The 13,307-nt window shown below is 36.2% G+C and overlaps 1 protein-coding gene across 11 annotated transcripts in view; it reads left to right on the top strand.

The window, feature by feature from the left end:
- The window catches only part of PCGF3 (polycomb group ring finger 3), a 53,771-nt gene extending 44,090 nt beyond the window's left edge, over nucleotides 1-9,681 (top strand). For all 11 annotated transcript variants that reach the window (XM_068176047.1, XM_068176045.1, XM_068176048.1 and 8 more), the window contains 5 exons: nucleotides 917-1,027; nucleotides 1,532-1,620; nucleotides 3,245-3,382; nucleotides 5,346-5,426; nucleotides 6,793-9,681. In XM_068176047.1, the coding sequence (XP_068032148.1) occupies nucleotides 917-1,027; nucleotides 1,532-1,620; nucleotides 3,245-3,382; nucleotides 5,346-5,426; nucleotides 6,793-6,840 (467 nt within the window). In that variant the 3' untranslated portion in view covers nucleotides 6,841-9,681. The remainder of the gene's footprint in view (nucleotides 1-916; nucleotides 1,028-1,531; nucleotides 1,621-3,244; nucleotides 3,383-5,345; nucleotides 5,427-6,792) is intronic.
- The last annotated feature ends 3,626 nt before the right edge of the window (nucleotides 9,682-13,307 follow it).

Here is a 13,307-nt window from a genome sequence, read left to right as displayed (position 1 = left end):
GTATACCTGTTTTGCAAGCTTTCTAGAATTCTCAGAGGTAAAATGCAATTTTAAAATGCTTTTGGTTTCTGCTGTTTTGAGAGTTCTTTCTTATTAGAGAACTTTCAATTACTGTTTTCATAATCTTCTTTGACACTAGATCTGTTAAACTAAAGAAATACTTTATAAATATTGTGCAGTGTTTTTTTTTTTTTGTCTTAATGTATATTAAAGCTTTCATTTAAATAGAGTATTTTAATCTATTGAAGCTGCTTTTTAACCAGAGCATTTTCAAATATCAATGTGATTAAATAGGTACTTAAAAATTATTTTTGGGATATTGAAAATCAGAACTATGAATAAAAATTCAAAAGCAATGTGTTGATTGAAATGTGGTCATATTCAAAATAGGGGATATTCAAAATTAGCTGCTAATTTAAAATTAGTATTTTAAATTCCATCTCATTATAGCAGTAATACTATAGTAGTAATTATGCAGATAACTTTATGCTTTTGTAATTCTGAAAAATAAGACTTGGATGTCTGAGAATCTGCTGTGAGAAACCTGGGGTTGAGCTGGTAAGGAATCCTGGTCTGAATGTGAGTGTAAGGGGCTTCAGTCCCAGCTTAGGTGGTGTGAATGTGACTGCCTGAGTGGCTCCTGGATGGTCAGACAGGTTTCCTTAACAGCACTCTTGCTAACTTACTACATATAGTAATGATAATATAGTAGTAATTATACAGATAACTTTATGCTTTTGTAATTCTGAAAAATAAGATTAGGCATAACTTGATGTGATAGGAGAGTTAGAAGACAGTAAATAATGACACCATCACCACTTGTTGGCAATCCTTAAGTGGGAAGGGATTTGGAATAACTTCATAAATATTGCATTAGAACTTTATTACAGGGATTAATATTTGCAATTTTAAACAGCGGAAATGAAAAAGCAAAGGGAGTTTTATCACAAACTGGGCATGGAAGTTCCAGGGGACATCAAAGGGGAGACATGTTCTACAAAACAGCACCTAGATTCTCATCGAAATGGTAAATAGTCCTTTATTTATTCTGTCTTTGGTGGGTGACATAGAGTAAATTGATAAACAGATCTGTTGGAAGTATGTGCCCAGTGGGTATATAACAGTCACAATTGTTTCCTAACAGCGAGGAATAGAGTCAGCATAGGATTGTTGCCTTGTCCCTTATTTGTGCACAGAATTTTTGGTTTTAGTTGTTAATAGCATGTTACTTGTGGCAAAAGTTGGTCTTGATAGTAGTGCCTACATGGGAGCTGTGAAATGACCCAACTTCTGGGCTGCTAGCAGCTGAACTCCATAGGTGTTCTCCTCTTTCATGTCATGGGCTGTTGCCTGCAAGTGTTGCTTGAGCTGATAAGCACAATTTGGGAATAGCAAAGCTTTTGCTATACTGCGGTCCTGAAATGTGCTGTTTTAATTGTACTAGCACTGTAAGCTGCTGCTGAGTAGATCTGGGGTTTATATATGAAGATAATATATATGTATCCCATATATCTGGGTTTTTTTATCTAAGGTGAAACTAAAGCAGATGAAAATATAAATAAAGAAACTTCGGAGGAAAAACAGGAAGAAGATAATGACTACCACCGAAGTGATGAACAGGTGGGCTCATAGGGCATGCTCTAGTTTTATCTTGTGTTTTAGCTGTTGTGTTTTGGAAATGTAACTTTGATAATCTAACAGAGAAGAAAATAAGCCTCTTTCAAGCTACTTTTTCTGTTCTCTGATACAAACATGATGCAGTTTGGGCAGTGCTTTTTTGTATGCATGAGCTTTTACCTTTGGGTTTTGGTAAGAATAGAGAATATGTTCAAATCGTCATGCAAATGTCTTTATAGTTCTGACTGTTTATGAGTCTTTAAAGTTTGCTGCCAAAACAAATTCATGTAATTTTCCACCTTCTACAGGAGTGTACCCCAGTGTTACCACGATACATTAAGCTGAATGTGTATTGATAATTACGAATTAAACCTCTGGCACTGTTAACACATTCAGTGTAGTTAGCTCAGGATGCAGTTGCAGTGAGAGCTGCAGGCTGAGTTCTGGGTGGGAGCCAGAGGCAAGAGGCCATGAGCTGCCGACCCTTGGCACAGAAATGGGCACAGGGACCTGTGGCACCAGCCTGGGGACTGGACACTGAGACACAGCAGCAGCTGAGACCCCCAGACTTTGGTGCTGTGAGGGTATGAAAGCCCAGGGGTTCCTTTTTCAGGGCCCCTTCTCAGGGGCACCAGCTGGAGCTGTTATTTACTTACTGCACCATGATTAAGCTATTTGAAGAACCTGGATGTCTTGAGAATCTGCTGTGGGAAACCTGGGGTTGAGCTGGTAAGGAATCCTGGTCTGAATGTGAGTGTGAGGGCTGTAGCTGTGAAGGAGCTTCAGTCCCAGCTTAGGTGATGTGAATGTGACTGCCAGAGTGGCTCCTGGATGATCAGACAGGTTTCCTTAACAGCACTCTTACTAACTTACTACATATTTTGTTTTCAGCCTTTAATACTAAGTCAGTATTAGCCCCTGTATCATAAAAATACCATAAAAGCAAGGAAGCCCACTGTTAAGTTCTAAACACAAAGCTTGTTTGAAGGTGAAAACTCCCTTTGGTATAAAAAAGCCACACATTTGGTTATGTGTGTCCAGAGTAACTTTAGCTTGGGTTAATTTTCTTCTCAGTTGCCATGTAAGAGAATTTTCAAAGGGATTGTACTTGTTAGTAGATCCTAGTGCAATACAAGCATACCATCACAAAGAGTTTAGACTCTAATGAATAGCTGGATGGGAAAAGAAGTGAGAATTTGAAATACTTGTCATATCATTTGTATTCATTCTTTTTAAACATGCTAAAATTAAACTAGATTAGCAGTTGCATTAACTGTAAGAAATTAAGTTAGAAGCAATCATTAAGAATTGACAATGGTTTTCTTACTGTTTTCTTTCTCTAGCTTTTAACATATAGTCCTCTTAAGCTATTGACAGCATATGAATTTGGACTGAAGCAGCCTTCTTCCAACATCAAAAATTACTACTTGAACATTTTTGTCTTATTACTTACCACTCAGCTTATGAAATCTTAGAAAATGTGGTTTTCTTAATAGGCATTTCTGTTTAAAGAACACTAGTACTGTAGTTCACTGTATTGGATTAATAAAAACTACATGTGGAGTACATAAGGGGGACTGCCGAAAATTGTTGCAGCCAACTCTTGATTTTTTGCCTGTTCCTGAAGGTAAGCATCTGCTTGGAGTGCAATAGCAGCAAACTGCGTGGATTGAAACGAAAATGGATTCGTTGCTCCGCACAAGCAACAGTCTTGCATCTAAAGAAGTTCATTGCCAAAAAACTCAACCTTTCTTCTTTTAATGAGGTAATATTTTAATTTTTAAAAATAAGCTTACAGATATGAAAACTTGAAAGGGGTGAGTTTGTTCCTTTGCAAAAGGATGTCTTTTATTCTGATTTTATTTTCAGAAAACAGAAGCATACACTGCTTCTTGAATTATATGTTATATGCTAATTTTCTTGTCCTTTCTTGGGTCTGTACAGGACTGTCCACTTAGTTTGCAGTGCATCTTTTCATGTGCATTTATAGATGGTTGAGCAAAAAGGCTTGGTTATGTGCTTCCACATGTGTTGAAATGGACTCTGGCAAGATGATTTCTTTGAGAGATTGTAGTTGAGTTTATCCCCAGCGTTTGCACTCTACAGGGGCCAGACAGAAACCAACACTTCAACACCGAAGCCTAGTTGAAGGGAAAGCAGCACAAATACGTTGTTCTTTTCTGTGCTCTTAGTGAAGCTCAATCTGAAGTTGCTGCCTAATACAACCAGAGTCTTTGCAGGGTATCATGGGAATAATTTAAGTTGAAAGGTACAGAAGGAAAGGCAATACTTTGAACTTCTGTTAGACCAGATTCAAAAATTAAAAGTGGCAAACTATGAATGTAGTCCCTGTTTATCACTTGGCTAGATCTTGGTAACAGTTTCTGGACATCTCAGTTGACTCTCAGCGTGACATCTCTCAACTCCATGTTATGACACCTGTTCACTGAATTTTATTAAGACATTTCATCCAAATCAAATCATCTGCTTTCTAGACCAGTGTGTCAACACCTTGCTGCTCGAACTTGTCAACAGCCAATTTGAATCTCTGTCACTTTTCCTTCATAGCTTCTGTACGCTTCAAACTAGCACTCTCTTCATCTTATGGTTCAAGTATATCCCCAAACTCTGCCAGTCTTCTTGAAAGAAAGCCATGTATCCCGTCTTGTTCTCAGCTAACTCAGAGGTGGTTGATTTAGCCCAGCAGCCACATAGCTACAAGAACTGTTTAAAAGGGTTTTTTTAACATATTCTTTTGGTAATATGTTGTAATATATTCTTTGGCATGTGTAAGCCCTCCAATGCAGTGTGCCAAGATGTGACTTAAAAATCTACTTATTTCTACTGAACTTTTCTGGAGTACTGTTTATTTCTTTGTTATCCCTTTCTGCCTTCTTAAAAAGTACATAAATGGTTGTGTAATTGTTGTACCAGTACCAAGTAACACAGAAGGAGAATTTGAGCTTGTGGTTACTTGGTTGCTTGATACAGACTATTCCAGGTTTGAGTTACTGCCAATTAAGTAGACTGCATGCACATTCAGACCTTTCTGGGCTATGGAGTAAAGCATTGTAACATAAGCCACCTTGGTGGAACTTGTTTTCATACATGTTCCCTGTTTTTAGTTCATGTTCAGATATTGTAGTTCAGCTGATTAGTCGTCATATGATCCTCCCGCTTTTATGTTGAGATCTTCCCTGTTCTAATATCAATATTCTTTTAAAGCAGAGATAGAAAACAAAAAATACTTGTTGAGTATCTGTAAAACCCCTGTAAATATAGCATATAAGTATATGGTAGACAGTGTTAATAAAAGTCTGTCCTGGTAACAATGCCAACTGACTGGTGTTAGCTAAAAATAAATTCACAGTATGCTAAATAACAACTCTCTTGGACATTTCTGTCCCCTTGTTCATGTATTCAACCTTTTTAAAAGCATGTAAAGCTTTCAGGAAAGGACCTTAGTACTGCTTGGGAAGATAAACATTAAATCCATATCATACTATATTTCTTAGGCAGGCGTTGACATGGTCTTTCAGTTCTTTATGTTGAAAACAGATACTATCTTTTCTTTCCTGGTATGATTTTTGTCTGCAGGGCAACTTCAGGATTACCAGTTCCAGTACCTTCAGAGAAAAAAAGTTTTGTCAAATGTGTATGTGTTATGTGAAATATGCTGTTTGGTGCACTGGGTCCCAATGAATTAACTGTCACCTTTATTTTGTCAGCTGGACATATTATGCAATGAAGAGATTCTTGGCAAGGACCATACGCTCAAGTTTGTAGTTGTTACTAGATGGAGATTTAAGGTATGACACAGTGATACAATGGAAATCATGAAGGGGTCAAATAAAATTCTTACAAAATAGCAATAATTTGGAACTATATTGTGGTATACCTTTATAGAAGGTACTTTTATAAATATTTACTACAATATCTTTAGACACCAAGTATTTATTTGTTTCCAGTAAGTGAAGGAAAGGAGAATTAAGTATTCATTGCAAGAGAAAAGAGAACACTGCATTAGCTGTCAAATTGTTATCAGGTCTGTCAGAGGAGGTAGAAGCTACAAATGTATTATTTTTAACCCCTTCAGGCAGTAAGAATGAATAACAAAACTGAACACTTAGGAGGGAAGTCAACACTGAACAGAGTCAGTATATGTATACATGGGATTATTGGAACTAGAAGTTGGTATTTGTAATGCAAAAGCAACACATTCTGAGCATACAATGTACACTGAGGTGAAATCACTCAGTGGCTTTGGATGCATATCTGGAAGAGGTCCATGTGGGAGTAAAGAAGCATTTTCTTATCTTGGAATTACAAAATAATTGACATGTGTAAGAGTCACAGGATAAAGTCACTGTGTGTAAAAAATGCAGAAATGTCACATGTGGAATCCTGCTGGAATCTGTTTTATATGGTGTTTCTGGAAATGGATTTGAGTAGTTCATAAGCAGTACAGTGACATCATTGTCATTAATTAGGTTAGTGACAGATTGATGATAAAGTATTGGATGAAGTCTTTACAGTTCTGAGTGACAGACACCTGAAGTTTAATGCAGGTATAGATAAAAGGATACAATGCAAACGTTAGGGTTTTGTAGCCGAGAGAACCAAACATGAGCATCAAACTGATGTGCATCTGTACATTTTGCTCTTCACCTGTGAGAGATCTGTGTAATTGTGAGTCATGTGGAAAGCAGAACTGTAAACTGCCTTCCCAAGTGAAAGAAATGGTGGATGTAAAATGGAACTGAGACATGGAAGGTCCAGAACAAACAAGCTGAAGTAGTTGTTTTTGTGAGACACAGAAGTCCATGATGCAGGATGATGTTGTTGTTAGAAGTTTGCCTACTTGTAAAAAAATCAACAGATGCTTTTACAGAAGAGCTATTAAATGTGAGGTACCACATACTCTGATACTGCTTTCTAGACCTCCCTTACTTCAGGGAGTTTTCAAAGATAAACAGATCTGCTCCTGAGATAAAGGGGAAAGAGTTCTTTATCACTTGTTTGAGTCCCACAGATGAAGTTGCAGCTTTTCTTTGCCTTGGTGAATTTTTGACAGATCAGATAGTGCTCTTGTCTTTAATTGAAGCTTTAGTTTTTCCTACTGAACAGATTAATTCCAGATTTGTTTCTTAACTTACTGGTATTTCTGTCTTGCAGAAAGCACCTCTACTGCTACATTATAGACCCAAAATGGACTTGCTGTAAGGGAACTTTATTGTCCTTCTGGACAGAGCTTTTTGCAGAGACTATCATCTGGCACCTTCTTAGTGCATCACTAATCACATGACACAAACCAGCTGAATAATTTTGGAAGACTGGAGGGCTTTCATAGTGGGCTGTCCTGAATATTTCTTCTAGCATTTCTTCTAGCAATGTGTTACCTAGACTTCTGGGCAGACAATATTTATACTTTTTTTGTACGGAAGAAAGAAGTTTCAACTCAGCAAGACACTACCAGCATTAAGTTTACAGATACTGAAAACACTTCACAGTTCCATGTAGCTCAGCCTGATTTGTCTCTTACAGTTACACACAGAAAAAAAGTTTGAGTGTTGTGGGGTGATATAAATATGTTGCTTTTGACACCAAGTTGCATTTAGTTACTTCTCGCATTCTAAATCTTTAAAAACTATATTTTTGCAAAGTGTTATTGTCTTATATAGTATGCCTGATTGCATTGGCTTTATTCAAGTTATTCTGTAGAGCATTGAACATACCTAATAATACAGTGACTGGTGATAATTTATTATGCTGCATTGAAAACTTAAGAAAATCTGGGGAACCAGTAAATTTGTCATTTTTGCCCAGTTATTGCTCTCCTCACCTTGTGTTTTAATAAAGTTTTGATACTTCTGTATATGTGTTAATTTGGTAAGACTAATAGAAATAATTTCAGTTGATTTTAATGTGCTGTGATACATATTTTGGTATGGTATAAATTGCACCACGTAATGACAAATACTCACAAGTGCTAGATTTGTGAATTTCTTAAAAAATAAATATTTCTTATGTATTTGCGGCTTGCAGAAATCAGTTTTTAATTTAGAGAGAATTTGTTATCACTAGCTATTGAAACAGTGGCTCTTGGACAACTTTGGGAGTATTGCAGATTTTTTATTTCACTGATTAAAACTTACGGGCAGCTTTAAATTTCTTTAGCTGTTTTCTTATGAAACCATAGCACTCAATGCAATTCCTAACTTACATGAGGTGGGGAGGAAGGGGGAGTCAAGACAAGATTATTTTAGCACCTTTTGGCCTTAACTAGTAATTTTGCTTGCATCAGCCCTAATTGATGCAAGGTAATAAACATTAATATATGTTTGGGTACATACATCTATATACACATGTAACTATGTATGTTAAAGAAAGCACCCTCAATGGCACTTAGCAGAGCTCACTGCACTTTTTTGTAAGGCTTTTGGAAACAATTGACTTTTAAAAAACTGTAGTTGAAAGTGATTTCTGCAAGCTATATCTACCATGTATCATCCACAGTACAATTGTAAGAACATTTGTCTGGCACAGATGTGAAGTCACTGAAAACAGTGTATGCCCTATTACTGCCAGCTGGAAATAGTTAATCTAATTTTTGGGTGAGTTTTCCTGTCAGCTGAAAATGCTAGTCGCTATTCCTATTATTAAACCCTGTTATTTTTTGATGAATTGTCTTAGGATAAGAAGCCCTGCTTCCTCTTGCTGTGCTCCTTTGCTTCTTCTGCTAGAAAGTGTTACTTGGTAACCGGAAGCTGATTCTGCAAGAGATTTATCTAAGCATTTAAAGTATTCTTCCTCTTGAGTTTTCAAAGCGCTACATTCCTCAGCACATTTCCCTTAATTTCCTCTCTCGAGTCTTCAGTTCTTCTTTCCCAGCTTTGCTGCTGCTTGTGCTTACCTTTGACAACAGGGCTCCATTTTGATTACAGTCACAGATGTGAGTAGGAAGGAAATGAAAAAAAAAAAAATTATGTGAGCAGAGCATGAAAGGGAGCCTCCTGAATTGCGGAGTTGGAAAGGAGAGCCACACAAAGGCCACACATGCTGCTGTCCTTGTGGGTGAAAGTCTAAGATAACTGCATTTGAATGTTTAGGTTACACAGAACTCCACATCTGGTTCTTGTGTGGTGTTTGTGTGCATGTCTGTGATTCATGGAATCAAATTTGGCTCTGATTTTGTCTTGCTGTTTCTGTATTTTCAGCTTTTTTTCCTGTCTTTTAGCATTACTTGATCTGGCAGAAAAGAACAAACAAGATCATCTGTCTACCATTTTTAAAACTTTTCATGAAAGCAGTCAATGCAGGTGGTATGGATGTGTACACAAGCTGACATACTGGGCCTCTCTGGAGCTGTTTCTTATGTGATTGTTACTGTTCTAGTGTAAATAAGAGTCTGGCTTTGCCACTGAGGTCCTGAGAATGTGGACAGGACTGTAAGGGTCCCAGCTCTGTGCACCCGGAGTATACATGCAGTGGCTGTACCTGATGTAGACATTAAACTAAAGCTGCCAGACAGCATTCTGATTAACCACCTTAATCAGAATATATCTATATATATATATATATATATATATATATATATATGTATATATACTAACAAAATTATATACACATATACACATATAAATGAGATCTGTCTACCTCAAGTGTGTGTACTGCAGAAAACTTTTGTATGACTAGATATTGACTCAGTGCCATTAAAGTACATTGGGATTTCATTTCTTCCTTGTGTACTTGAGCAACTGAGAAATTAATTACGAACACACAAATTCAGAAGCCTTTCAAATCTATCTCTTGCTGTAACAACTTACAATACAAAATGTATAAGTTTATAACCATCTTTAGAATCACTTGAATTTGTTATGGTGCTATCAGTATATAGAAAACTCTGTTTATATGGATACATAAATTCAAGCCAGTATTAATACCTATAGCTGGGGTTTTTGCTTGTAATTGTGTGTAACTGCTTTTGCAATGTGTTTAATCTGATAAAAATGCACCAGTAAAAAAAAAAAAAAGGCAAAAAAAATACAAAGAAAACCAAACAACCCCCAAACCAACAAAAAACCCCAAAGTTACTCAGTTGTTTTTCTAAATCACATGTGATAACATCTTCACTATAAAAATTGCCCTCAGGAGTGGTGTGACTGTGTCTGTACCATATGTTAGTCTCACTAAAAGACTACAGTGTAGAGCAAGGTCTTCTCTGGGACAGAGCCTTGTTTGATTTCTGTGACACTTAAGAGACAATTTATATCAAGATTATATTGGGTAAAGTAACCCTGATACTGTTGAAAATTGAACTGAAATTTGGACTAGGCCATAGATATTTCTTAGTCCTGATGAGGTCATGGTAGTTGATTTTGGGTTTTGTGAAGATGCCATTACTGTGAAGTAGTTTTTACAATTTCTTACGCTGGTAAATAGTTGCAGTAAGGAAGTACCTTGTTGCATTATCCTCAGCAGCAGTGAGACTGATGAATCACCTGGGCTTAGAGTCTCATTAAGTATACTTTCATTAAAAATAAAGAATTCAGATAGAATATATAATATTGAATTTAAATAAGATTTGGGGGTTTAAATTTTAACTTTATAAAATTATTTATTCTATTTTAAGCCTTCTGTCTTATTTTACCATCCAAGTATTTTTGGTTTTAGTGGTCCAGCTTTATTTACATATAAATGGAAATTTTAAGATGTTTTTACAAGCTTCTTCCTTTTACATTGTTTGACTAGCTTTCATTTGTATGTTTTTGTTTTGTATGGATAAAGAGCATTACTTATGCTTTTGTGCAATAGGTTTGAAACATGCATTTATTAGGCTTATGTTTAAATTGTAAATGTAGCATCTACTTACCATTACATTTAAAAGGAATGTAGATGGCTTTTCTCACTTGTTCAAATGGAGTTTTATTTGGGGCTGTTATTTGGGGGTGGGTGTGTGTGTTTTATGCTTTGTTCCATTTTTAATTTTAAGAGTGAAATGGGGGATTTAAAATTTCTGTAAGTACAAGAACTATCTGTCAGCAATATTTTAAAATAAATGATCTTGCAAGAAACCTTAATGTGAATTGTGGAAGCAATCAACAAGACTTGCAGCCTATCTGAAAATGTTTTGTGCCATTGTTAGGTCTGGTATATTTGTGTACTATCACACCTGGGAATATTTTTTTCTACTGGTTGTGCAATAGTATACACAACACTGTCACTCAGGAGATATGGGACCGTAAAAAATATCAGACTTACAGCTATGATGGTGCTATTTTTTCCAATAGGCTATGAGCCTTTGAAAGCTTATCTGGCTCTTATTGTCTTTATAACAACACAGTCCTAGGGGATTTACAGATTTTTTTTTTTCTACTAGATGAATAAATATAACTTGCTATTTTACAGCATTCTGCATATTACATTGAGATAAATATACTAGGAAAAAGCCAACCAGTCTGTACATCAGTGGGATGAATCTTAGGTACATTTTGTACAGAAGGCTTTACTGAACAGAAAAATCAAGTTTCTACTTTTCCTCAGGTAATCACTTCAGTTTGGTTGTTTCACTGAAAACATTAATGCAACTTTAGTTAGTCTGCTTAAAGTTGGTAACATTACTTGTTCCACACACAAGTCTCCCTACATAAGATATAATTAGATGTTACTTGGGTCTTGAGATCCGTTTTTGAAGAAAAAGCTGCAGAGAACACTGAAGAATATGGAGCAGTGCTTCAGTCTCTGCTCTCATCAAAACTTGCAGTCAGGACAAAACATACTTAGGAACTTGAGTCTTGTGGCAAGTTAACAGGTAATGTTTCACCTGTTTATTTGTATACAAATTAAAGGTATGACTCTACCATTTGTTCCGTATTTTATCCTACTCAGAGTTTTTTGGAAATCTTTTGAAGCCACAATGACCTGTCCATGTCCTGGAGGTAGGGTAGAAACTAAATGTCGAATTCTATGAATATTTACATTGGTAACTTTACTAATAACCTGAATGGTTCCACAGAAACCAGTGGGATCATTTATTCAAACAAAGGTATGGCTGAAGGAAGATCTCCTGAGTTTTGAGTACTGATATTCAACTATTTTTGTTATTTCTGTTTGAAATACAAAGTATTGGCTTGATGGAATCTTTAATTCAAGTGACTTATCTGAACAAAAGGAAAGTTTGTTCTTTCCTTCTGCAAACAGGATCATTTTGCAGTTAAGGGACAATTAGCCAGTGCAACCACTAAGCCTTTTATCTTCATATGTGGCATAATAAAGATTCTAGAACTGTCAGAGTGTAAAACCATATTTTTGGCTTAGCTTCATTTAAAAGTTTACAATTTTTTATGCTTTGTGTTGCTGTGTAATTTCTGTACTACTGGTGGCTAGTTTTGTCTGAATAAGCCTTTTGGGGATTAATGCTTAATGTTTTGATTTTATGATAGTGAAGCTTGTATCCAGTGTTTTGCCAATGAATATTATATGCTTGTTAATAAAAGCAGAGAAACTAACTGAAATGCTGTGAGGCTGAAAGTTTTTGTCCCATTCTCTCCCGGGAACATAAGGAGCTAACAGTCATCGTATCGCTGAATAAATGCAGTGTGACTGAAACAGAGGTGGTGTTGCATTGCATTGTCATAAAATCTGCCTTTTACTAAAACAGAAGATGGCTTAAAGTATTACTCCACTGTAATGTCTGTGGCAAGTGTGTGTCAAGTAACTGCCAGATAGGAAATAAAATGGCTTCAGTCACCAAGAGGGAAAACAGCATTATCCTGGTGTCTTTATGTACCTGGATAAAAAGGTACTTACCTGACTTGTATGTGTTCCTTTCAACCTTAACCTTACCCTGGTTGAGACATTAACAAGGCAAAAGAGATGTTACAGTATTTGAATTTCTTGCAGCATCTGCATTACATGCAGTAATGCAGATGTTTAGCTTGTGAACTGCTCTAGATGCTGAGAGGACAGTATCTTTATTTATGCTCTTGGCTTGTTAGGAACTGCCAGCAACTCGGGGCTGCTTTGAAGTCAGTTTTATTCATACACGCATTTCTTATTTGCACTGATATTACCCATGCATAATTGTCCTTTTTTGTGTGGAAATTGTGAGGAAATTAGGCATTTACCACTTACTAGCTTCATTTAAATATCAGTATGAGAGACTAACTGCAGAAAAGTCCCTTTGCCTTAAGTGTAGAGTCACTTAAAATTGGATGAAAATTAGCACTATTTCAGCAAGTGTTACATTTTGGAAGTCCTCCATGCCTTTATTATAAGTGGTCTTAATACTTACCTGAACTTTGCACTACTGGTTGCTTCCATCTATCTGTGAAGTAACCAGTGCTGGGCCTGGCTCCCTCCCTTTCCTGAACATGGTGTTATTCTAATAAACAAAGAGTAAAAACATCTCCTATTTGACTGAAATTGCCAAGCATCACAAAAATAAATTGTGGTAACAGTTGTGTTTGCTAGCCCTGAAAGCATAAACCTGCCCTTCAGCCAGTAGGAGCTAACTACATTTTTTTCCCCAGAGAAAATACAATATGAAAAAGTTTTTACTGGTATTTCTTACTTTATATGTAACTGATATTTTCTTATTTTGCTGATTGACTATTCTGCTATTAAAAAAATCATTACTTTGAGTGTACTACCTTTTTTGTGCAATAATTTCTTCCTTGGGATTAGAGCAG

The sequence above is a fragment of the Anomalospiza imberbis genome, chromosome Z, assembly GCF_031753505.1.
Source record: "Anomalospiza imberbis isolate Cuckoo-Finch-1a 21T00152 chromosome Z, ASM3175350v1, whole genome shotgun sequence".
NCBI lineage: Eukaryota > Metazoa > Chordata > Aves > Passeriformes > Viduidae > Anomalospiza > Anomalospiza imberbis.
This window is presented reverse-complemented; position numbering and strand designations above follow the sequence as displayed.